Raw genomic sequence first — 27,354 nt, 5'->3', positions numbered from 1 at the left:
CACCTACGACACCACCATGGACTCCGGTTAAAGCATCCTCAGACCAGATTGCATGCATGCAGTTCCCTAGTTTATGTTCAGGTAATTACCACTTATGCCTCAAAGCCAGGCAGCTGCCAGAACTGGTTTTAAAAGCCACAACTAAAGGAGCTGTCTGGGGCCTCAGAGGTCTATTAGCCTAACCTGAACATCAGGGCAAGTCAGCCAGTGCATGAGAAAAGTTGAACCCCACACATTAATCTTTGTCCAGGATCGGAGTAACCTGACACTCGTTTCATTCACCACAGTCCTCCCATCTGCTTCAAGAGAAGGCTATGCCAGCACAGAAGTAGAGCAAAAAGTGGTGAATCTGTCCCCAAGCTTGGCAAGAGGATCAGCACATTGGTCGTATGAAAAGGAGAGTTCTGAACATCTTGTTTGTATCTCTTCTTTATATACTTCATTAAATGAGACACGGTGACTTAAAACTGCTATATTTCCCCAGCAGTGGTGCACAGGTTCTCACCCCAGTCACTTTAGATCTCCATTGCCACAGCACACAGACTTAGCACTTCATAAACAGGTCTGGGGAGAGAGGAGGGTTAATTCAACATGCAGATGAACTAAAGCTTTAAGAAATTTATTTAACACATTTACCCAACAGTAAACATGTGGAAGAAAAGCTCCTTTTACTACGGCCAAAGTTTGCACGTACTTTAAGTAATAGTTTGAAAACATAGTTTCAAATGCCAACAAGCACTTGAGGCAACAATTAAAATAGAATATCTTTCTTCACTGTTTCCTATGCAATATGTGGGATGCTCGTGTCATGCATCCTATCATGCACTACCAATGACAATGGTATTTTCAGCATTTTAGGTTTGCCCAACTCTCAGCTGTTTCAGTAGCAACTGGAGCAGTTTAAATCTGAGTCTCTTGTCCTGGAATACTTCATGGATCAGTCATAAAGGACATTTGGGGTACAAGTTCTGGGATCATGCCAGTCACCCATGATTTGCTGATATCACCCTGTGGTGTTGCTGATGAATGCCATACCCTTGTGCTGCATTAACATCACACAGACTGTGTTCTCTCTTATCTCCTGCTCAAATGATTTACTAGATCTTCTTAGGGAACACATGTATGAAAACTCCTGCACAGCTTTAGGTTCACTGAGGATAGGAACAAGAAACATAAATCTGAGCGGTATTTCTTCTCATCTCTTCCAAATGTTAATATAGTTAGTCTGAACTTCTCCGTTCTTACCTCTGCTAAGGCTTATTTACACCACCACCCTCAAAAATCCCCCATGTAAATAAGCCTTCTTGCATGTACCTTCATGAGAGAGACACCTACTCTAGATTCATGAAGAAGTTTATTTTTAATTGACATTTGATATTAATGATGTGTTAAAGAAACAGAGGCACAGGAAACAAGCAGCTTTGCTTTTCTCCATGCCGAGGAGACAGTGTGGTTCCCAAAGAGAAAGGTTCTACTCAGTCAAATTCCTACTCAGTCTGGAAAGGAATTCAAAGTCACTTAGAAAATATTTTAGCTCTTTAATCTAATAAAATTTTTTTTTCTTTTTTTCCCCCTCAAGCGGCACATTTTAACTTCTCCCTTTACTCACATTTACACTCTCTAGTCAATAAGCAAAATAAAAGCTGCTGAAAGGCTCCTAAAGGCATTTAGTCTGATACAGTAAGGTGTGGCTGAGATACCGTGGGCCACTAAAACACAAGTAAACACCCAGCAATGAAGATTTCCACAAGAATCTCAACCTAATCTCCTCTCTGCAGAGCAGTGCCACCCCTTCCCAAGAGGATGTCCTTCAGAAAGAGAAGTCAGCTTCTCTCAGCCAGCCAGCTAATGGTGACTCAAAAATTAGGACATTTGTCATTTTCACTGATCATTTTTTCTGAAGATAAAAAGTGGAATCTATCAGGAAGGGAACAACCATCAAGAGAAGAAAAGAGAGCTTTGCACTGCCTTTTGTTCAGAAACTCCTGGCAAAGGGGTATCATCTATTGCTTATTTCCTAAGCATCTGAAATGGGAACAGAAAAAACAGGATTCATATATCTGAATTTTTGGCCAGTGGATTAAATCAGCAATATGTTCAAAACTGACTACATCTTTCGTAGCCCCAATCCTGTCCTTAGAATTACTCAAGAACTAAGGGAAATTATAACAACAACAATGGACTGATTTTCAAAGACACTTACAATGCATCCAGTGACAGCAGTGCTCACACGGGGCTGTTTCTCTTCCAGACCATGAGCTAAATTGTTCATCTCTATACTATGCTGCTGTTTCACCATAAACATAGCAGAAGGTTCCTGAAGGCCTAAATTATACTCAAGAAGAATATTTAGGCTGCTAAATCATTCAGGCACTTTCAAAAGATTTACTTGAGTTTGTGAATCTAATGCTCTAAGCTTGATTCAGCTCAATTTTAAAAATCGGCTAAATTGGTGCTAAAGCTGACAAGACTAAAAATGCTCTTTAAGCTATTTAAGGATAATTTGGTAATTCACCAACATAAAGGTTAAGCTGACTAAAGGTATTTAATATAGAATTTCAGAGAATTGCACTCGCTTAGCTATAGTAGTAAAATAAAGTCCATGCAAACTTCTCTAATACTGACAAGCTCCTAACTTTACTTAAGGTAACACTTCTCTAGATAAAAAAAAGCCATAGAGGAAAATGACAGCAATGTACAGTTTTTGTTCTAGCACTGAGTTACTCGAATTTTTCAGGATAGTCAGTAAAGCAATTGTCAGTAGAGAAAGAAAACTCCTATTTCCCTGACTTACATTATCTTCTTTCTTGTAAGGAGCAACCCCCTTGGATAAGAAATGCTGCTGTGAATAGGTCTAGACTTTACACAGCCATGGGTCACTAATTTAATTAGATTTCAAAGCAGCTATTCTACATTTACACCGAATACAATACTTCCTGTACCCTCCCTCGTCCTAAAAGGAATCAAACAATCCTCCAGAAGTTTACACCTCAATGCATGAGGAAACAGCAACAAAGTGTACATACAATACCTTGAGCTACAGATGGGGTTTATATTGTTCAAGTTATTAGTAAAACCTTAACTACCTGCTAAGTTGGTATTTTTAGCAAGGAAAACAAAAGGTTCTCTCATTTCTAGTGAGACAGGATTCTGTTTGACCTGCTCCGCTCAGAAAATGACTGCTGTCAGCCAACTCCAGTGGCTTCCCCTCCCAATTACGAGCTTTTACACGTATTACAAAATTAAACCAAGCTTTTCTGTATGAATAAAAGAGATTTTAAAAATTAACTTTCCTGGTAACTGTGGAAGTCCTTGCCTTCTGTAAAAAATAACAGGATTTGTAGGGGTTTTCTTGGGGAGAAGGGTAGAGCGAGTGTAGGAGCCCTGCTGTACCGCTGTTTGGTTTTCTGAGCTGTTCTCCTTTCAAGCAAAAATGGAGGCTGCAATTTTGACAGGGTTCTTGTATCATATTTGTCACCCTGAGTTTCAGCCTCTGCAAAGTAACTACTCTCATAATTTGACTGATCCAAAGCTGCATGGAATAGTCAATTGAGGAAATTGGGGTTCTTGCCCTCACTAAAAGCCATGAGGTAATAACAAGAAACCAAGTTCATATTCTCTTCCAGGAGCTCACATAACATTTCAAAGAATTACACAAGATTGGACCTGTTACTGTAAGTGAAACCACACTAATAGATGGGATCATTTGCCTCCAGTTTCACCATCTATAAATGGCCTGAAAATAGCTATTATTTCACACAATCATACTGCTACACATTTGTACTGTTATTCAGCAACGTGTATGTAAAGGAAAAACTGCCTATTAACAGTTATATGAACAATCTATGCAAATAAGTTTGTTATTACTAACAACAGTCCAACTTCACATTATTCTCCTGAACCAGAATAAAAATTTAGTCTCAGTCCAGCTGTTACTCACAAATACACAGTCTCCCATACGCTCTTCTGCCAGCTTCTGTCATGTATGAAGTAAAGGGGCACTTGTCAGGCTGTGATCGGGGATTCCTTTGGATCTCTGATATAAATCACACACTTAAGGTGTTGATTCCCTAAGGTGACAATAGTTATTTCTTCTGTAAGCGGCTACACCCAACTACCTTACACACTGTATACACAGCGAGAAAGCATTTTGTGAGGAGTGGATTTAATGCAGAGGCAGGTCCAGTGCTTGGATTTTGTGAGCAACATTCCCACTCTGTATACGGGGAATTAACAGCAGTAAAAGGGTGAAATACACCATAACCTATTTCCACAGTGCAGTATTTCTGGAAATATAATGGCTGCTAGGGCATAAAAATTTTCGATGCACAAATGAAGCTGAAATTATAACAGACTCTCTACTGTCTAATGTTAGCTAGTGGTAATAGTAATGAAATAAAACAAACAGTTATAGAACATATGAAAATGGGATTCTAGTCATCCATTCCTCTTTCTGATGTCTTGCATCATCTTTCTTTCTGATGGCATGATGATACTGCTGGGCCACAATACTTATTTGTCGTCATTCAATGGAAATGAAAAGTCAGTCAATGTAAGCTATCCAGCATTTTGTTATCAAAGAAAAGGTTTAAAGAGAGCTGTTTTATGGCTTCTACTGAATTCCAGTGTATCATCTTAGATATTTTAAAATCACTTTGTGATGAAAGAGCAGACTTTCATGGTATGAAAACTGAGAAAAAAAACAAGTACATATTTGAATGTCATTAAAAATTGCCAGCACAGAGAGCACCGCTGATCCAAGAAATCTCTAAGCCCCAGACCCAAACATATTGCATACTCATGTGCACATGAAAGGGGATAAATGCAAGTAACAACATTCAAAGGTAAACTTACTGTAAACTGGTTGTAAACAAAAGCCACAGGGGCAAAATTCCTTCCCCTGGCTCCCCTAAAAGCTAGAAAGCAAAACGTAAAAAGTGAAAGGAGTTTAGGAGGGAAAAAAAAAAAAAAAAGAGGTCACAGGAAGGAACAATAATAATGTAAAATGGATGCAGAAAGAAACCGGATTCTGTCTCTTCAAAAGCAGCCGCCTTTGCTAGTCAGAGATGAAAGAATTTGAATTAAAAAACAGAGAGGCACAACTAAGTATAACTAAGGGGTTAACACAAGTTTGGGAATAGGGTCCCTATCCTAATTAGGAACACAGCAAATAAAAAGGAACAATTATGATGTTATTTCCTCGATTATGGCTACTTTGGCTTTACAAAGTGGTAAGTTATACAGCAAGCACTGATGTCACCTGAGTATGAATTAGTAGCACAGAGGCCTCATGCAGCTACAGGGCAATATCCCTTGACACAGGGATACAAGAAGGGAGAAGGGAGAAGATGCAAGGAGCCAGGGGGAAAATCCAGCATTGTGTTACTTCCAGAGAAAGTACCATCTTGGGACATTTGAGGATGCCCCCCAAAGGCCAGTGTCGAGGACCCGAGGCACACATATGCAGAGACTCTTGATAGTCAAGAGAGCCGTAACTGGGACTAGATAAACAGCCAGAGCTGTGATAAGAGCCCTAGAATCAGACCTGTGGGAAGATTAAATCTGTCCATAACACATCCCTCCTTTTACCCTCTCCTACCCCAGAGCACTGAGCCTGAACAGCGCCAGCTCAAAAACACACCTGCTGCACGAGCACATTCCTGCATGCTTCTATCTACAGTAATGGCAAACATACATTTTTACTGCCCCCCTTTCTTTTTTTCTTTATCTCCAGCCTAGCAGAGGTTCACGTGGAGATGGCTGACTCATTTGAAACAACTGCAGACAAGTTGTTACAGGCGTTTCTGAGTAGCATAGGCTGGCAGTGACCACCAGAGAGAGATGAGCTTGGTAGCAAGTTCTAATTTATTCACAACACATGGAAGAATGCGTCAGCAAAGGCTCTCAAAGCGAAGCACATTAATTAGTTAAGCCTACTCAAGTTTTGTGGCTATTTTTAAATTAATAGGGTTGAGAAAACTAGGGCATGCAGACAAAAAGGCTGACATCCTCGAAAGCACATTGTGGGTATGCAGAGAATTGTCTTTGTCAATCTGGATCTAAATGGATTTCAAGGTCTAATAAGGAATCAGTGAGTTTAATACTGTTTCCCAGATTCCTGTCTCTCTGTGATTTGGCTATTACAATGACCTGGGATTCATGGAGTGTCTTCCACTGCATTATATTAGAACAAAGCTGGTACTAAAGAACCTTCAAAATATGAACTTATGTGACAGTTAACTCATCAGAGCAAGAACCATAAAGCTGAATACTGCTATTGTCTTTTTTACATACCTGTGTAACCATATGCAAATTATACCAAGAACAGTAAAAGCAAAATAATAAAGTATGGTGGGTGTCAAACATCATAACTTGCTGTTATCTTCTGTGGTATGTGTTTCTAAGGGATGCACGGACCACTTCACAGTTAGCAAGAAGTTTGTGAAGAGAAAAGAAATACTTTTGTCTCCCAAGTATCCAATAATATTTAAAAGTAAAGTTAACATACCTGTTCCTTTAGTGCTCTTTTTTTCATACTGTGCCACTTGTATAATCTCAGCAGCAGTATCCCGTACTATCAAATCTTCATTCTGCAGCAGCAGAATCACACATTTCCACATAGCAAGGGTATCAGACAGTCCTACATTTATTATGGAGAAAAGTTAGAATTCTATTTCTTACACTCATTCACAGAAGATACAAAGCTCTGTTTCCACACCTAAACACAACAAACGCGGTAAGATGCTGCATCACGGGCAGGAGAAACACACTGGCAAAACACTGGGACGACAACTGGCAATATGATCAAAATGTCTTGTGCACACATGAACTTCATCTAGGTGTCTGACACAGCTTGGTTCAAACGGTGGTCAACAGATAAGAGAATGGACCGAGTGCAACTTTAAGTCGTAAGTGCTCTGAGTTTTCTACAATTTCTAGGATTGCAGAATTCCTGTTTGGCAACAGCAAAAGTTTTGCCACTGGACACTGACCAGTGCACTGTGATCATGGCTTTGCTGTTGCAATCTGCCTGAAGCGAGGATTACCAAGCCAAGTTTTGTCCAAATACTGCCAGTAGTGCTGGCCACAAATGCCATTCCCTGCAGCAAACGATCCCACCTCTGAGGGATCTACCCATCAGCTACTCCTCCCATACCCACCTCACTCACCACCATGCCTTGCCACCCTTATACCCACCATCTGTTGGAAGCAAGCCAGGTTTAATCCATGGGGTAATCACCTGCACACAGTCAAAACTAACCAGAAATACCTGCCGAGAGGTAGGTGTTCATGCGGTAAACCCCAAACAGGCAGACCCCCCCCGCCACCCCAGTGGGAATTCACATCTCTCTAGCCATGCTGCACTTGCAGACCCTTGTGCCATTTAGTGGTGTCACACTAAGGAAAACCAGCTGAAGTCACAAAGCTGTACTCATAGGTGTGCTGGGGTAGTTTCCAGCTCTGGTTGAACACTCTCATTAAAGGAATCCGGTGGAAGGTCTCTTCCAGAGGCAGCTGGCTAGATATTACTTTCTGATGATCACAGAGAACAACGGAGTTGGTGCTTCACTGCTGCGCTGTTGTTTTTTTTCAAACAGGTTATCAACTGGTCTATCAGGGATTTGTATTACAAGGCTAGCCAGACAATTAATTGTATTTCACTGCTTGGCCAAAATCAGTTGCCTCAGCCTTTTACTATACAGGCAGACAAAGCATTCCTGTATTTCCTATAACTTCCCTATGTGGGAATAGCATGGAGTATAATTATATCAGAAAGAAGTTGTTTTCTAGCATGATGCACCAAATAATGTTATACTGGCACAGCTAGGGCAGAATAATTATTCCCTTCTAGATACAACGGCCAGCTCTCTCACCTAGACAAGTTTGTACCATACATCCAGGAGAGGTGGAAGTCTGCAAATGGATTTTCTAGAAAGACTTTTTCTGAACCCTCAAGCAACATGACGGAGAGATTATGGGGTCAGTCACAGCATATTGATTGGCTTTCACCCTCTTCCTCTTGTGAACATACTTAATGGAAGTGTATGGGAATGACTGCAACCCCATTTCATACAACCAGAATTTTCTTTAACTTCTACTTTGCACTATATGTGGGGTCAAGCGAGCTGATGCAGAACGAGGCATAAAAGTCAAAGCTGTTTATATGTGTATAACCCCTTTAACTTTAAGGGAAAGGATTCTGGGTTTACATCACTAAATGCCAGGTCATGCCTTGATTCGCTAAACTTTTCGTTGCAGTAGCTGGACAATTTCACAGTTGGGAAGAACGCAGCACCTCAGACTGACAATTCTATTACAGGCAGTATGGAGGGTCAGTACTGCATCTTTCTTCCCTGGGCCAAATTTTCAGAACAAATAGGCTCAGATAGTTTGTCCACTGAGGCCCTGAGGGTGTTTCTGTTGTGATGTGGTTTGTTATTTTGCTTTATTTTGTTTAAGCAGGATACAAACTGCTGTTATTTTTTTCTTTCAGACCTTCACATCTGTCCGACTGGAAAGCATGGAAACCAGGAACTGTTCTGACATGATCAGAAGGGAAGCTCTGTTCTCCATCGGCTACAGACCAGATCCAAATGGTGACAGGCAAGGAGCACACGTTTAGGGGACTCTCACTTGGATACCTCCCTGGTCTTCATTTGATATAAAATGGTAATGTCTGTCCTACTAAGAGCTTTAAGTAGATGGCAGAGGTCAAGATTTCCAGAGCTGTTACTAGGAATACTGAATAGTACAATGTTGATCTCATATAACAGATATAACTTTGTTAAATGTTCTCATACCTCTTAAGAGACACATCTCAAAATAAATAGCCGACTTTAACAAAAACACCACTATCTACAGTTTCAGAAATACTGACATTCTTCTTGTCTAACAGAAATTTGTATCCAGTCCATATAAGTGTACTTAAGCTGCTCAAACTAAAAACATTTACACAACTACAGTGGACTAAAATATCACAGAAACTAAGCATTTAAAGCTGAGTGTCTTGTTCAGGATGCAAAATAATTTCTTTATCATCTATCACTACCTATTTACCTTTAGTAACAAAATCCCCTTACCCACTGTTCACGAAAGGCAGGGGGTGGAAAAGGCTAGAAGAACAAAACCTATGTCTTCTGCCAACAGACCAGGAAATTTCACACAGCTTTGCCTCTCGGTCAGTAATGTATTACTGAATAAGGCTGTGTAGTTAGTTTGTTTGCTAGTTGGTTTTCTAAAGAGACAGTCTAATGTTAACTTGAAAAAATATATTGTATCTGGGAGGTACGTGACACAATTATTAATCATTCTCGTAGCGGAACGTGTCCCTCATTTCTAGACTGAATCCTTTAATTTCAACATTCAGCCAGCACAGCTTTGTTACACTCAATGTTAAACGAAAAGCATCAGCATCACCGGTAGAATATTTCAGAAAGATCCAAGTCAGAGAGCAACAGCAAACCAGTAAATCTGTACAGCAATGTATAGCGGCCTGGAGACAAAACAGTATCTCATGGCCTCCTTCTGTGGAGTTATTGCAGGAGGCTCTGCACATCTGCTTCTTGTACCAGAATTTAAATAAGTCTGCTTAGTACATTAAAATTTTCAAAGTACCCCATTTGATGTAATTATGTGTTTTGGCTGTGTGTAAATACATAAGGGTACAATACATTTTAAGTCTTGTATTGATGGGTTTCATCTAAAAAGATCCAGAAAATTGATGTTTAAACTACTCACCGAGAATGAGCTTCTCATTGATCAGAAGAAATGTTGTGATACTTTTAAGCACTTCAGCAGCTGCTAACAGCATCTCTGTCTGTTGTTCATCTCCACAAAAATCAACTATCAGTTGAACCCACTTTTTCAGGACTTCTTCTGAAATCTGAAATCACAGAACACATGAGACTTACGCTGTACAACCCAACGTTACCACTCACCATGACATTAACCTATGGATTGCTGAAGGGATTGTACTCATCAGTAAATGCAGTTTTTTTCCAAAAAGTTGGCTGTGTCACAGATAGTTAAGATGGGAGGTTTTCTGTTAGTCAGAGCAGTATTCACTGGCAATTGTCTCACTCTGTCCCTTCACACCAGACCCACCAATGACTGCAGAAGTCAAAGCAAATATTTGTGTCCTCAGTTCCTCTAAACTTGCAAGCCAAAGAGAAATATACTGGACTATAATAAAGAGAAGCAATTCTCAGAAGCATCCTACATGTAGACACATACACGTATCTGCAAAAACAACCTGGAGCATATCAACCACAGCATCTGTCTTAGGCTTTGGTAATAACACAATATTTGGTGAAGGGGTAAATGCAGCTCCACTTGTCTCCTCTGCAGCTACTGGTGATGGGAATTTTTTTTTAATAAGACTGTTGAGATACCTTGGGTTCTGATAGCATGTGCATTCACAACACAGAAGGAATCTCCATGTTGGCTGATACACAGAAAAGCTCGCTGTCCTAAAACATGAAGAATTAAAAAAAAAAAAGAACAGGAGAAACTTCCCAGTCTATATAAAATGCAGTTGCCAATTTTCGGAAAATATTTAGTCCTCAGATGCATGACAGAAAAACTACTACTTAATAGCAATGGGACAAAGCTTCGACTCTTTCGGATGTGTAGTGGCAGCGACTAGATTTTTTTTTTAGTGGAAACAAATAACGTGCATTTTACCCGTAACAAATAGCACTTGCAATACTTATCAGCTCTGATCTCCATTGGGACAGCTGGGCCATAAGTGGGAAGAGAAAGTCCTGACTTCCATAAGTGATACCCTGCAAATGCCACATTAGGCAGGGTGGCAGGTCAGTCCAGGTGCAGGAATGTCAAGCGCAGGTTAGAACATGCAAACAGCAGGAAGTGGCATCCAGATGCAGCCACAATTAGGAGGAAGTTCCAGAGGCAAAGAAAAAAAAAATCCAACAAAGAGATTGGGACTTCATGCACAGGAGAACAGGAAAAGCAGCACCAGCTCAACCTGGAGACACTTGGGGTATGTGCAACTCTTTTTTTTTTTTTTTTTCCTTTTTTCATTACGTTTAATTAAAGGAAGTGAAAAACAGAACAACCAAATCAGGTAAAGAAAAGAACCAATGAAAAGGTGAGTTGAGTTCAAGGGCAGAGAAGCGCAGGACGACTCACTGAGGGATCAATGAAACCTCAGTCGTTCTCGGCCTCACTCTGCACCGCACTTGGTCGTGAACCTGCACTGTATGACACAAACGGACAGAGCCAGAGCGTGTCCTACAGATTCTGTAACAAGTTAAAAAAAAAAATCCCCAAGATGTTAAAATTACTGAAATTTTTTAACAGACATGTGAACTATCTAGAAAGACAGAACTTGACTTTTACCTCATGGAACAGAAACAATCCCTTCTACAGATGCAAATACTGAATGCAAGCCCAAAGAAAGAATTTAGACAGAAAACTGATGTAGTTGGTCTTTTACAAAGTAGAAGGCACACTCTACACAGATGTCTTAGATCTCCCATGATTTATATGCTTATTAGAGAAAGTTGTTTTGGCATTACTAGAGTTAAGACTGTTAACAGCATTTTTCATTAATTCCACTTTGTAAATTAATATGAAACTTCAGAGCAATAATATGTTCCACATCTATTTGTGAAACCAGGTTTATATGGTTAACGTTTGTAGCTTGAAGTCCTTGCATTTTGCCTTTTTTAAACAAAAATATTTACCATCATAATTCATGTTCCCAATTCTTGTGTGCAAATCTGTGGCTTCATTTTTTTTTAAATCATGAGACAAGACCGTTAGCATGCAATATCAATCAATTCTGTTGCATATTCTATTAAAAAAATAACAGCTACATAAGGAAAAAGAACCATTTAAAAACAGATAATGAGAATTTTGTCTGGTTTTAAATATCCATTAAGTTTTCTTTGTATCTTTGAAACCGACCAAAACAAACCAAAAAATTGTCCGGCATTAAAAGCTGCCTTAGCGCTGCTCTACGCACACGTGTGACATCACAGACCGACAATTTAAAATCAAAAGAAATCTGAGCCAGTAATTTGTGCCAGTATAAATCTGAATCAAATAGTCTATAAACAAGAACAGAGAACACAGAGCCTTGAATTTTACAAGGGTTATTATATTTACCCTAGTGTACTGAAAACAAATTTTGAGGGGAAATTCAAAGAGAAACTCCACGCAGACAACAAGCGGGTGTGCTCAGGCAGCGAGTCCAGGCTGAGTCTTGGCAGGTCCCACTGCACACAGCGAGGAAGGGAACCGCACCACCACTGCTCCAGCTTCTCGCCTTACCCTCACATCTGCTTTCCTCCCGCCTGCCAGCAATTAGTATTAATACAAACCACAACAAAGTTGCACTTTAGCAAATGGACTGGGTTCAGTACGTGTGTTTAATCACCGTAGGCATTTTTCTTTCCACATTATAGTGCCTGTTTTCGATGCTCTCAGAAGTTGAAATTAATCCATCGGAAAAATTTGCTTACATATTTAACTTGAAGTGACTGTCAGAGGGATGTATTGAGATGATACTCATGGCTGTTCCATCCCAGAACGTGGCAGTGTATTCAGAGAGGAACACAACACCAGAAAAGGTGCAATGACATGAGAAAACACAAGCTTGGGGCTTCTAAAAGCCACACGACTTCTATCATGAAAACCTCCACAATTACAACACAGTTAAACAGCTCAGTTTCCCTTACCTGCTGATGGTTCTGCAAAAGATGGAGAACCAACTTGGAGGCAAATTTGAGACCTATGCTTTGAACTTCAGTGCTGAGAAAACAAGGTAGAGAAAATATCAAAAAAAAGCAGCTATTTCTGCCATCATTTCATCTCTAGAAACAAAAACCAGTCAGTTCTTAATCATTCCTCATCATTGCCAGAGGGTATTTTGCAAGCTGGGCTCTCAGAATCTTTACATAACTAACATCAAGATCTGTAAAGTTTTTAGTTGATATGCAAATGAAATACGCTCTTACTTTCACCTCTCTCGTGTTTATTTTCTATCTGCATACTTCCCATAGAAAAACACATTTGAAAATGGAAGCCAAGTCAAACAAAGCAGTTATTATTTTAAATTATAAACACAAGTACTTCTTCAAGCTGGTGTCAAGCTCTAGGAATACCTCTTCTACAGCTGCTAGAAATGTTACTAGTGCAGAATAAGCCAAATGCTGGCCCCTGAGCCTCCATGCTGCCCCCGGCAGGGTCTTCGGACACGGCGCTGGGCACCGTGGCTCCTGAAGGGCTGTTCTCACCACGGGGAACGGCGACACCTGAGCGGTACAGTCTGCTATTTCAGCTATTTCCCTCTAACAGCACCAGTCGGTATTATGTTACCAGAAGTATCTTATTTCATTCCAGAAATAAAAAAAAATGCACATCACGACTTAAGCTTGAAAAATTTAGTGCAAATCAGCAGCAAATGTGCACAGCTAGAAAATGCTGTTCTATACTCTATATCCTAAACATTCTACATTGCTAACACTGGGGTGCAATGTTTATAGGACTTAAAAAAAGACTATTAGAAACAGGATGGTCTTGCCCTTAGAGCCTGGACACTAACTCTGTCTGTCCATTCCATTATGAATGGGTGGACACAGCTTCTAATCCAGTACAAACTACAAACTGGCTCCAAATTTTCAGTGCTTTCTGCTGACTTTATAAGTCTGACTAAGGAGTGAGAACCCCAAGAATTAGGGTTAACCATTTCTGCCAATGCAACAAGTGAAATGAGACTTTCTACAGAAGGCCTGCAGATAAACCAGGACAGATGGCAGATTCACAGCAAGTGAGTGCATGTTTGCATCATCAATTCTACGCATTAAGATGTTTCCCAATTACCGTTCAGGAAGAGCTGTTCTCACTGGCCGTCATCTGACAGCTGGAGTAACTTCTTATTTCAGGAACTGTAGTTCTGGACATTTACAGGGTGCTTGCCAGTATGACTTGAAGGCCTTTTAAACAATTCAGATCCATGTCTAACTTCTCTAAAAAATTCTCATCAAGAGCCCTCTTTATTCAAGTAAGTCACACTCGCTTTTCTGAAACGTGGATTTTAAAATTAACAGAGAGCCCAAACCCAATAAATTAACACTTCGACATTTAAGGTTTTTAAAATAGAAACATTTTAATGTGCCTGACAGACCATACCTGTTGGAGATATCTACAATGTTTAAACTCCAGGTTAAGAGCTCATTTGGGTTCATTTTTATAGAGCATTCAGTCTTTGGAAGCACATTTCTGAGATCCATATTATAAAGAATTTCCAGCACCTGAAAACACAATTTACAAACAAACAGTTTACAATCTCAACATGCATGTGTACATTTGAGATCAATAAAACGCTGACTTATACCCCCACTCCAAGAACACAAAGGTTCCCTCCTGACAGTGCAAAGCAAGGAAAGAGGAAATTCTTGCTTTTATGCAAGAACATCTGTTACAGAATTATAGCACAGCTCCTATTCAATTAAAAAAGAAAAAAACAAAAAACCAAAAAACAACAACAAGAAGAAACCACTTAATGTATCATTTAAAAACATCCTGCCCATTTGAAATATATTTTTTAAAATTAAGAATATAATTTACTGAAAACATATCAAATGTCAATAAAACAGCACCCTCCTACCTTGCAAAAACACTGGAGATTCTTTTCCTTCAGAGCCATTGTGAGAAGAGTGCCTTCAAAATCTGTGAGTAAACACGATAAACCTCCTCCTCCTTCTGAAATCTGCTTGGAATTCATTTGCTTCAACCAGAGCAGCACTGCTTCCAACGCAAGCAGACGTACTTCATGAAACTCACAATGGAGGAGATGAACTATCGACAGCGGTGGTTTGGCGATTCGCTTTGCAACAGGTGAACTGCTGCCCTGGATGTCAGGACCTGCAGTCACCGACAGCACTGACAGCACAAGTTTGGTGATGCTCTCAAGATACTGTATCAGTCCGGGCACTGCTGACGAGTAGGGGATACCGGACACCAATTCAGAATCCGAAATAACCCTGTTCACCTCTTCCCAAAATCCAAACAATTGCATTCCTGAAATGAGAATAAAACTATGTAAAGTGACAAATAGATGGTGTTACCATCTGCCTCAGACCATGAAGCGATTCTGAAGTTGAAAAAGATCAGGTATGCAAAAGGTATCTCAATGTAAATTCAGGCATGAAACTAAAATGTCATTCTCTTTCATTTTGAACTGATTCTGAATTATGAAACAGCCTTCCTAGGTATCACATGTATTCATGCTTAAATAGAAAGAAATAAGGATACAAAGTTTTCTGAAAACTATAAATTGTTGAACTCATGGGATGAAAGCTTCAAACAACTTAAAAATTCTACAGTACTTTGCAGAATGCCTGTCATCTTTGCCAATTATAGTTCAATAAGTATTTCCTTAAATCAAGCTACAAATACAGTCTTGCAAATTGTATATGCTTTGTAATATCATTGTAGAAAGTGATTAACACAAATATACTGTATTAAAAAAAATGTAGGTAGTCTGGAAACCTCAAACCCCACCAAATACAACTATGCAATCATACAATATTATACTTGATAGAATAGCTCTAAAAATCAGAGGTCAGACTGGAGGAAGTGCTGCCTGTCAGCCTACCTACATAAATAGATCTGTCCTGTCTGTATCAATCTAAAGAATTTACTGATTCAAAAAATCCACCATGCTCTTTCTATGCCTCTTAGCTTTGAACAGGTAACATAGCTTAAAAAAAGAAGGAAGTTAATATGCTATATCACACAAAATTCAAACACAAGCATGAAATAATGAAAAATCATGAAGAAAAACTCAAGCAGAGAAAAGAACAATGCAACTGGTGTTAAGGGACATTAGAAATTCGGGGTTTTTTTAAATATCAAAAAGCATTAAAGGTAAATACAAAGATTAAAGCAAATTTACTTAGATTTCTCCAGTATCTCCAAGACGACAATTCATTGCCATACAACTTTACTATCTATAATTAACTAAGCACTGAGTACAACTAAAAGTCTGTCCAAGTATTACCACTGAATGGCTGAATTTGACATGAAGCTGCCACACAAATATGGTTTTGTTCTGTTGCCCGTGAAGACATTTCCCTAATCCTTCTATTTACAGTTAAATATCTCGCCCTTTCATATTCAAATTCTTTCAAAGTCATCTTAATTTGTTTGACATTTACACAGAAACTCGACGTGGTTGTACACTACCTGGCATATAAGGCAAAAGCATTTTCTGAGTAATTCTGGACAAGCTTCAAAGAAATTTGGTATTTGAAAAAGATTTTTCAGACATTTATTTAACCATTAGTTCTGTCATTCATATTTTCACTACAGTTTATTTTCTGAACGAGCTTGATGTAGTCAAAGAAACTGCCATATCATTGCAAACCTGTGTCACAGCACAATCCTCTGAAGGACACGGGTGGCTTCCATTTCCCAACATGCAAAGTCATGTCTTTTATTTGCTACATTTTCTAAAACCCTCCAGACTGGCATTACATACTGGCATCACAGCATAAACTATAATAGCATTCGTGCCTATCTCAAATGACATGTATCCAAATGCCAGAATTCCTTAATTTCTGAACCGTCTGGTTGCCTTGGTGAGGGATTAGGCCTTCGTCCCAGTTATTACACAGCCAGACTCCACAGACAGCCGTTTAACAACAGAAATAATCCCAGGCAGTTGAAAGAAAAAGGTTCCAGTTCAAGCCCTCGATTTGAGAAGAGAAGCAGCTTCAGTCTTGGAGCCCCTGCAGCCCCTCGGCTTCCCATGTGCTTCCCTCCTCAGCTGCATCCCAGCAACACAGGACTCCACTGGTTCAGTCGTTCAAGTATATATTTCTAGGTATATTGCAGAAGAAGTGCTTTTATTTCCTAGCAACGTTGCTTTACATTAAGGTATAGCTATCACACATGCAAGCAGTAACCTGAAAACCGACAGGACGGAAGGGCCAAAGCTCCAGGGCAAGGCAAGGTAGAGCAGTATTGGGTGGACAAAAAGAGATACAAACGTTAGGGGAAGAGGAGGAGGGTGTCTTTCATTTTGTTGGTGTCGACACTGCCAACTTCACTAGAGTCTGCAACCCAACATCCGAGAGTGGCCCTTCCGTGGACTCCAGGAGCTGGCCATGCACCAAACTTCAGATCCAGTTCAGTAAACCTTCGTTTGAATTTTGCAAGGCCAGCATAACCTCACTCTTTGTCTTCATCTTTGAAGGGAAAAAATATTTTCATATAAAAAACATAGCGGAACTACTCGTTCACAGAACTACTGGTTTGCAGAAACTGCAACAGAAGAGTCTTCTGCCACAGATCCTCTTTTTCTGTACATATCGGATACTTTTCGTCTGGTTCAGAAGCCTTCGGGATAACTTCTGTTGTTCCCATGTAATTGTGAGTGACTGGACACCCTGGCTCATCTAATTTACAGAAAGTCCCTCTAAAACTGGATGTCTCAACAGCAAAGCCGTCAGCAAAAGACGACTGTCTGCATATTTGCTTAGCCTCAGCACACCATGGAGCAAATCCTTCTGCATTCATCTTGTGTTACACATGCTCTCCAATGCTCTTTTTCCACACGGATATGTACAGAAGGAGAGAAAGCCCCTGTCTTATTACAATGCAGTGGAAATGTTCCTGCTTTCAACTTCATCACTAAGAAATCTTCCCTGGCTTTCATGTAAATGTTTTCTCCTCTGCTTAACTTCGAGTAAATTCTTTTCTTTGGCTTACATCAAAATATCCAACTAAACCAAAAACCAACACTGGTTCCCAAAGTAAATATCTGTCTCTGTTGTTAAGATACAGTAAAGAAATACTTTTATTTACAAACAAAAAATGACTGTACCGTTTGAACAACCAGCTGCTGTGAGAAGGAAGAGCAAATTTTGGCTAACCAAACAAGGATCCTGGCAAACAGAAGTCTTGTCCAGGATGCTAACAGATGCCAAAGAACCGCCAAGAATTAACAAGATTAATTTCTCCCTCCCTCTCCCGCCCTTAAGGATTGCTTCATTTGTGGGAAAGGAAGAACTCTGTTGCTCTTCTAGGAAGGGACACATCTTACACAACAACTTGGTTCTCCTCAACACAGTGCATGGACATCCCACAGTCTTCCTCAATCCCTTCATGTCCACTACACCAAAATATCCACACAACATCTACATCACATCCCCTAGGTTTGAGGGGTTATTTTTTTAATCCTATTTGTGATCAACTGATGCTCACAGTCAGTTATATGAAGCTGAATGATCTTTAACGATCTGAAAATAAAGAGGAAGGAAGAGGAGCAGAATGGAATTATTGGACCTGGTGAACCTCCAGCTACAAACCTCCTCAAAGTTTAGCCAGATCCAAAATCTGTGGCCTGCCTGACTGGCTGTGAAATTTTCAGGATTACTCATCTGCTTTCTTCTGCTCTTCCCAGCACTGGTGCGCAGGCACTATTCTGTAGTCTGTTCCCAGAATAAGAACAAACATACAGTAAGGACAGAAAAACTTCCCTGTGAAGGGATTAACAGTCAGCTGACAGACAGTTCGGCTGATCTTTCATCTCAAAGATTCTGCCACACATTCCAAAGTGACAGAAGTCATTTGAATTCTTTCTATATTTAAAATCTAAACTTGTTTCATCACCTTGCTAGCTGATGAGCAGGGTGGGTTATGTATTTCTATTGGATTAGGTACTTTTACACTGGCTGTCTGGGCTGCTGCCAATTGGACACCTCTACATATCAACAAATGTACATTGTGCGAGGGGCTTTTTTCTGTACCTGTGATCATGATACATCTAAGTATTTGCACACTTCAAGATAAATATAAGAGATCAGCTCCTGTATGCAGCACCTCGAGCACCCACGCCATCTTCCTACTTGAGGCTCCAGAAAGCAAGAACAGAGCAGACAATAAGGAGAGAAATCACAAGCATAAGAAAACTTACTGACACTCTACAAAGTCAGACAAAAATTACAAGCAGCAGCAATGAAATGCTGTTGTGTCTGCAGTACAATGTTATGGGAAGGGGGTCCAAGCATCAAAAATTCATCATCACTCACAAAGACGTGGAAGAAGTTGTAACTATTTAAGGACTGAGAAGAGGTTAAAATCCTTTGCACTCACTAATTGCCATCTATCCAAGGGCATCTGAAGAAATCATATGAACAGAGAGAAGGCTGAAAGGTAGCTAGTGCCAAGAAGAGATTTTCCTAGATAAATATTAAGGAAAAGTATTTTCTTTCATATTTTCCGTCACTGGTAAATGGAAAAAAAAAGACAACGGAAAAGTATATTTTATTACAATGTGGAACTAAAGTAACTGTTGATGATCAGGAAAAGGGCTTAAGTAGGACATTTTCTTTTAAAGACATCTGCAGTATCTTCAACATCAGAGACTACACATGAGTACTCACAATACAATTGAAAACTACAAACACAAGTGATTAACAGAATCTACTGATAATATATTGCTGTGGACAGCAGCATCCCTTTGTATTTTGTACAGTTTAAAGGAAAGTTTTCAAAGGAAAAGAAAGGGGAGGAAAAAAGCATTTGATCCAGACACCGAAGCTGCTCTTTTCCTTACAGCATCTCTCTGGCACAGCACCAAGTTTTCCACTTTTTTTTGCATTCAGAGAAATCCATAAAGCCCACTGCAAGTCAGTCAGTGGCAAACGCTGGAACCTAAAGAGAACCTGAAACAAGATTTTAGAAGGATGAGCAGTTTCCATCCTCAGAAGGAGACAGGATCTTTAACTGCAAACATTAACAAACACCATCAACTGTGCTCTCCCCTGGAGTCACTTATTTCATATGACACCTTTCTATATTCCCTGCTGAACACAGCATTCCAGCAACATCAGCCTCTGCTCCCCACAACCCTCCTTCCATTGTGTCCCTGAGATCTTTCTGAAAATACTTCTACATTCTTCCTCCCACGTCTCTGCCACGAGTTCTGCCTGCAGCATTTCCTTGACCTCCCGCTGGTGCTGCACACCTCCACCTCCTTTCTCCCAGCATTTGTTCCTGTCAGCCTCGGGTTGTTTGCTTGTCTTTCTGTCCCACACTCACTTTTGTGCTGCCTTCGGGCCACCTTAACATGGTGCGTCCCTCACTTGATCTGCCTCTGGCATTTTACTGTCTGCAACTCCCAGTCAATCCCTGTCTCCTGGACCTCAACAATCCCATCCTCGACTTGTTCATTCTCCTGCCTTCGTGGCATCAGAATATTGGGTACCCAACTGCACTTCCTTTTGACTTGTCCAATTTCATGTCAGTAGGCATAGGCCACTTAGATGACTCCATAAATACATTTTACATCTTTACTTTGAGTCAAAATAACGACATTGACCAACCATCAGAGTCAATATACTGGCACAAAAAGTTTATATAATTTCTGACATAATAAACAAAAATTACTTTCAAGTTGTTCGGATGGGATTTCTTAAGTTTAAGCTAATTGGATGAAATAACCAAAACATGCATTAACAAGCTGCCAGTGTTTTTGTTCCATAAACTGTTTGGCCACACTTCTTAGGAATCTAGGTAAAGAAAGTTATACTATGGCTAAAATAACCAACCTAGTTATTCCTGTTAAATTTTTACCATTTAAACATTATCAGTTTTTAAGTAGGCCTGCAGAAGAACTTATTTTAGTTACCGTTTACCTTCTTTTCAAAATAAGAAAGAGTAAGAAGTACAATATAGAAAAAGATAGGCATAACCTTCAAATGTTATTTAAAAGTCCTACAAATCATATATTCAGGCAAAATATTTAAGAGATTCCTACTTTAAAAATTATCTTTCAAGGCAAAGCATCTAGAAGTTTGACAATGCAAACTATTTCTACCAATATATTTTACAGCTTCTAATTAAAAACGACAATGTAACTAAAACAATGGTATTTGCAATGTCTGTTATTTAAAACACCAGATTTTGTCATATTTGAGAGCACAAAAAAGGACAAGATCAGCAGGCAGTTGTATGTAATTGCCCATGTCTCGGATCTCATATGCAGGTGTGACACACAGTATTTTTGGCAATTGTTTCTGTTGTTCATGAGCAGAATTTAAGAATCTTAACTAAGCTACATCTACAAAAGGTTTAGCTGTTGGGAAGATAGTAAGAAAATAGAAGTCTGTTTTTGCAAGACTCAAGTAAAGAACATATTAGTGAGAGTAGAAGACTGGATTCTCCATTTCGATATGAAAACAATCTATTTATGAACAAAATTAATTATGTAAATACTTTTTAACCATTCCCACTGACAACAACAGTGGAGTTTGGTTAATCTCAAGAACTTCTGTAAATACTTACACCTCAAACATAGAAAGGAAAATCACATGGTTAGACTTCAAGTAGCAGCTTCTCCTGAATCACAGATTCATCCTATTTGACATCCTGTTTAAGTGTTTCCTCTTTCTCAAACTTGAATTTTGAAGACACTATAGGAGATTGATGGCATATATATAGGATAAAAGAACAACTTGGAAGGACTACCTTTAGCAAATTTTTCTTCCATCTTTTCCCTGAATTCTGTTCTACATCCTGTTTCACTTATGTTGATGGCCTTTATCGACTCAACACAACACTTCATTGACGAGTACCATTTTTTTGAACACAACCCTGGGAACCTACGCTTTTCTTAGTCAAGTCCATTTTGCATGCCTTTTTTCCTTTATGAATTGACAAAATACTATCAGAAAACTGTTTTGAGATGCCAGCAAGAAAGAAAAAGTGACCACTTTGTCTTGTGGCATTCTTCATCTGTCATAGAGAGACAGATCTGAGCTTTCACTGCAACGCTCCAGTGTGGCTCCTGCGTTACCCACACTGCAGCATCACAGAAATACTCTCATCTCATCGTTTAGCTTCAGACACCAATTTCCAGGAGAAGATCTGAAAACAGGAATGTCTATGATGTGTCCCGTCAAAAGTCCACATATTCCACAGAGGACTCCTACCCACTGGAATGCTGTCACAGGGTGGCCTGCGTGCAGGCTGCTATCCTGTCTCTTGCAAAGCCCATCTCCGAGCGCAGAGAAAGGAGCATAACCTCAGACGCACACATGGATCTGCAGCACTACAGCTTCACAGACGTCTCCTCCTCGCTCCTGCTGATCAAGAGACTTGCGAATTTGCAAACAGTTGTAAATACAGCTGAGGCTGGACACATTCTCACCCAGACTCGGAGGCACCATTCCCCTCTAAAGAGGCCTATGAGTGTTATTTGCTTCCTGCAGTACTGTTTGAAGAGTGAAGTTTAGGAAGTTGCCCCTGTTCCTACACCACCCACTCTGGTGCTGGTTTACTTCTGGAGGGGTAACTGAACTGATTTTGGCAGGGTACAAATGCCAGAAAATGCCCTGGAAGTGGTCTGCGCTGTTCTACCCGTTAGAGTGAAACGGCCCCGGACCTCTGTCATGCCAGGTCTCTAAAACAGTTACCGTAGAAACAATGCATCAAAGACGTCTGTAAGAACAAATTCACTGCATTGTATTAATAATTATTAATACTGAAAGTAGACGTTAGCTCATCAAGTAATCATAGATCTGGTAAGAACTTCTGTTTGCTCTCAATATAGGAAAAAAAAAGTATTTTTATTTATATATTTTAACTTTTTTTAATTTTGCTTCGGTTTTTTTCTGAGTTCCAACTGCGATTGGTAACTGAAAAAAACCACATTGTAAGTCTTGTTATGTATTGGTTCTGCACATCAGAAGACCCTCAGGTACATTGGGAGCTGGAAAAAGTGTTCTAGATTTTGCTTATCAACTCAAGGAAAGAAAACTGTATTTTCCCAGTGACGTGAATCAGGCAACACTTCCATCCAAACCAGCAGATCAGAATAACTACAGGGTTTCTTTATTTGTCTTAAGATAAATAATCATAATTTGGCCAGCAATAAATTTTTAGCTGGACAAGATGCTTTTGGTATACATTACTTCCTGCCTTCCTTATGCGACGTTTTAAATTGTTTTGAATTTGTGAAGTTAATTCCCTAAGGGCTGTCCTGCACTTTAAGAGACAGGTTTTATTAATTGAAGACAACAAATCACTTACAGAAAATAATCGTAATGTAGGAAAGGCCTAGGCAGGGTTATACTCTGAAAATCTCTTTGTAATTGTAGCCCCTTTAGACAGACATAATCAATTAGAAGTGGTCTGATTTTAACCAGTTGCAGGCTCATTACATTGCATTCCCATTTCTGTTGATGAAAATCAGTTTCAGCCCGTGGCCTGGAACTCATATACAGCACTTCCTGGGGCCTCTTAGATAAACACATCAAGAAACAGTTTTATTTGGATTTGTCCTTCACCCTTTATTCATTGAAGCAACTTTACAAATCAAGATTAAAACAGACAAAAATTGGCTCGAAACCAGAGATAGTCATATTATGAGTAAGATATTTAATCTCAGACAAGCCTAAAGCTTCAGTTAATTATTATTCCTTACAGAACACATTTAAATACAAGACTCAAAACATTCATTTTTAACTGCTGAGTTTAGTCTTTCTCTTACTGTGTCATGGGACACTCAGTTTCTATTTAATATAAACATATTACTCCCTCATTTCAGAAGGGCTTCTGCCTGTGATATATAAAATTGTCCCTAATGTATCTTCAAGTTTTCAAAACCATATTTCCAGTCTAAGTTTCTACTCTCTGTAGATATTGCCTGCAATATATCATTTTAAACCTATATAGGAATGAAACTTTTAAGCAAGACAAAACTAATGAACTATCCCTGAGCAGAGAGAGCATGCAAAAATAATTGCTTTCATTCTACAGAAATCATACAGTACAGCACCCAGGTTTGGAACACTCCCCGTGAGCTCTGAAAAATAAAAGAATCCACTACAGTCAGTAATCCAGGCACAGCGTGGTGCAGTCCCTCAGGCCCAAAGGGCTGTTCACGAGTTAGGGGCATTCAAAAAACCAGGGAAGTCTCCTGGCGTGGAGAGGTCAATAAAAACCTTTGCAAATGTGCAACAATTGTTTAAAAACCGTAACAGACAAAAAGCCTGAAAGATAACTGAAATAGAAAAGAGACTGATAAAGGGAAATGTAATGCCTATTAAATAAGTAAATGAGGAGCCCTCACCTGGACTACCGGCTGTTCCTTCATTAAGAAAATGTAAAAATAGATTTGAAGGGTCAATGATGAGAATAATTAGAAGCAGAGGAAAAAGACTTGAAGAGAATACAGAAAGACTGGGATGATTCATACCACAAAGGGGGTGAACAGAGGTAGAGGATCATGATTAAAAGAAGTGTAAAAATTAACATTCGAAAGAGGATCTATGTTTAAAAAAGGAGTACTCAAAATAAAGAGAAGGGTGATGAGATCAAATATGGTTGAAGGGGGCTGTGGGGATCGTTTTTGTTTATTTTGTAGATGTGATACAAAGCTAGACTTTTTAATGTATTGCAAAGGATAATCAGTAAGATCAATGGCACATCAGGATTTAAGAAACTTTATTTTGTATAAATATTGAAAATAAATAAATATATATTGTAACAAGAATTATTGATGGTGGATATAGCTTACCCTAAAAAAACATTAAAGATCCATGAAAAGCTTATCCCTGGAGAAATGCTATGTTAAAACTGGTTTATACAGGGTGGTGCATTCCTGCCTATACAGCATGCAGCCCTTACCTAGTCACAAACTGTGGCCAGTACCCAACAGAATGAGACCTACAGTGCAACATCATCCTTCACTGAACAGTACATCTTAACATCTGGGCCCCAAGAGAGAGGAATGACTCTTCAGAGGACATGAAAGATCAGACCCATCTCCTAGAGTCCCTGATAACCTTAACCATCTTCCTCTGGTATGGTGGAACCCACTTGTCACATATTTTCTATGTGCTTATGCTTCTGTCCCAAGGGATAGATTCTACATCAACCTATCTGAAGAAGTTAATTTCAGACATGTTCATCACCAACTCATTTTCCTGACAGCTATCACCATTAGAAGTGTGCATTCACAAGAAGCCACACAAATAGCAATTATGGAATTGAAATTGAACTACTCCAACTAAAGGTCTATGCAAAAAAAAAAGCAGAAGGAATTGGTTTAAAAATTAAGAACAGCACTCAAAACCAGAGTATCTGAAATTAAGAACGGTTCCAATGACTTAAAAGCAGTGTTAGAATCAGTCACTAAGAATTTTAATGAAATGAATGAACTATTCTGTAACTGCCTTCCTGGACTGACAAGGTAATTTATTATTCACTTGTTCATAAGAACTAAACAAAACAGGCCCACAAGGAAGCAAGTTACAGCTGACCGAGAGCTGCCTACACACAGTCACACTTGAAAGGGTTTCCCTTCCTCCTTACCTTTGTTTTCTTTATTGTTTACACTATGTTTTGTATTGTTGCAAGCAATACTCTGGATCATTAAAAACTCTGATAGTTCTGACTGGCCCTTCAAAAACTTCACAGCGATAAAGAATCAATACTAAAAAAAAAAGAAATTTAAAGACGCTCTCACAGTTTAAAACTTCTAAATATGAGAAAATGCTGTTTCTCTAACATGCTTTCAGGTGTCTAATGACAGAACATCTCTGTGGCTTTCAGGAAAGCTTAAAGCAGTAATATTTTAGGGTTTGGATTTTGTTTGTGTGTACAACCTCAGATCAGAAAAAAACATTTTGTACACCGAAGGGTGTTCCCCAGGAATAGCTCTACAGAAGGCAAAATAAAGGGCTCTTTTATACAAAGCAGCTAAAGGACTCCAGCATTCAGTAGATATGATGAGTACAAATAATATATTATTGCTTCTCTAGATTCAACAGAGCTCAAATTTCCCCACAAGTATTCCACCCAATTTATAGAGCAGTACATTTGACTTACCCTGCTTTTCAAACTTCCCCAGGTGAGTACTCAGCAGCACAAGGACATCAAGATAGGCAGCTCTGGTCACCAAACAAGGATTTGGCCTAGAAAAATCAAATTACTAAAGATTAAATCATTGTAACATCCATGCTCAGAAACAGTGAAACACACCAGCTTGGTGTGTCTATTTTATTTAATTAATGAAGATCAACTACTGATCAAATTAGACAAGCTATGTGAAATCATTAGGCCAAGTTATCTCAGCTTCACATCCTGGTCCATTCTGAATGACAGTCACTTTAGCGGAATGGCAAAATTCACAGTTCATACATTTCATTACTAATGGATGAATCAGCTTGCCCTAGCGACTAGGATGTCTTTGTTTTGTTTATGGATAATGTGTGTGGCTAAACGCGTTAAGAAAAATAAGTCTTCAGGTCTTATTGTTACAGTTCATAGCAGAGAAAATTCCTCACGAAAGGTACCTACTACATCTTTTTAACCATCACACACCTCTCACTGTTCTGATGAAGAGCGCAGAGGCATGAATGGTTTTAAAGTTAGATATTTTTCCTCAGACAAGAATATTGTGTATAACACAAATTGGCAATGAGATACTTTCCACTCTGCCTCTTCAAGTCACACGTGATAGAACATTTTCTCTCCAATTAGAGAAGCAAAGTTAGGTTAACATCTTAATTTTCCTTTATATTGTTATCACTGCAGGTTTCAGCCAGGAAAACTTTTCTTAAAATACAATTTAATAGTGAACAAACAGGAAATCCAGTTCAAAACACAGAAATTATTCTGATGAGTCCAATGGGACCTGCACTAAACCAAAAACTTTGAGAATCAAGCAGCACAAGCTTAAATAATGACTAATTCTGTTCAGTATTTAATTTTTATTTTATCTGGCACTTTCTTTGTATGCTTATCTTAACATTTGAAACTCTTTCAAAAAACTGTTAATTAAAAATGTTCCAATAAACATTCTCGACTCTGTAACATCTTTAAAATTCAAGAAAAAAAAACTTTTTCAAATAAGAGAAGTGATCATGACATAAATATGACAGGTCTGAGGTTCTTGCATAGAAGTTTGGAAGTTGTATTTGCCTATGGAGAGTTAGTCTATGATTCTGTTAAAAATGACAACTTTTACCAGAAACACTGCTCTCATCTTCAGTATTAATCTGTAATAAGCCTAAATTACTTTTATGGTCTACGATATTAGGCATCTATATAATATATAGCAGACTGCATGCTACCAGGATCTCTCTTTGGAAAGTATTTTTTTTTCTTTTGCATGAACAGAGACTTTTTTTAGACACTCTCCTAGTCATGAACCTCCCAAAACTTCTCCATGCTTGCTTCGTACCACTTGCCTTAAAGCACAAGAGCTAAAAGCCTGCCTGCAGAGGAGATGCACATCCATACAAACCGATACCATAAGAAGCCAAAGCAATTTTAATATGGGCTATTTTGAAAAGCTGTATCAGAAAGACT

At 39.1% G+C, this 27,354-nt stretch overlaps 1 protein-coding gene across 2 annotated transcripts in view; it reads right to left on the bottom strand.

Moving 5' to 3' along the window:
* Nucleotides 1–27,354, bottom strand: part of THADA (THADA armadillo repeat containing) — a 167,210-nt gene that overhangs the window by 22,016 nt on the left and 117,840 nt on the right. For both annotated transcript variants that reach the window (XM_065631876.1, XM_065631875.1), the window contains 6 exons: nucleotides 25,870–25,955; nucleotides 14,636–15,048; nucleotides 14,158–14,279; nucleotides 12,705–12,777; nucleotides 9,739–9,883; nucleotides 6,509–6,640 (listed from right to left, as the gene is read on the bottom strand). In XM_065631876.1, the coding sequence (XP_065487948.1) occupies nucleotides 6,509–6,640; nucleotides 9,739–9,883; nucleotides 12,705–12,777; nucleotides 14,158–14,279; nucleotides 14,636–15,048; nucleotides 25,870–25,955 (971 nt within the window). The remainder of the gene's footprint in view (nucleotides 1–6,508; nucleotides 6,641–9,738; nucleotides 9,884–12,704; nucleotides 12,778–14,157; nucleotides 14,280–14,635; nucleotides 15,049–25,869; nucleotides 25,956–27,354) is intronic.

Source organism: Caloenas nicobarica, chromosome 3, assembly GCF_036013445.1.
Source record: "Caloenas nicobarica isolate bCalNic1 chromosome 3, bCalNic1.hap1, whole genome shotgun sequence".
Classification (NCBI taxonomy): domain Eukaryota; kingdom Metazoa; phylum Chordata; class Aves; order Columbiformes; family Columbidae; genus Caloenas; species Caloenas nicobarica.
The sequence above is the reverse complement of the archived record's forward strand: the minus strand, read 5'-3'. Positions and strand labels throughout refer to the sequence as shown.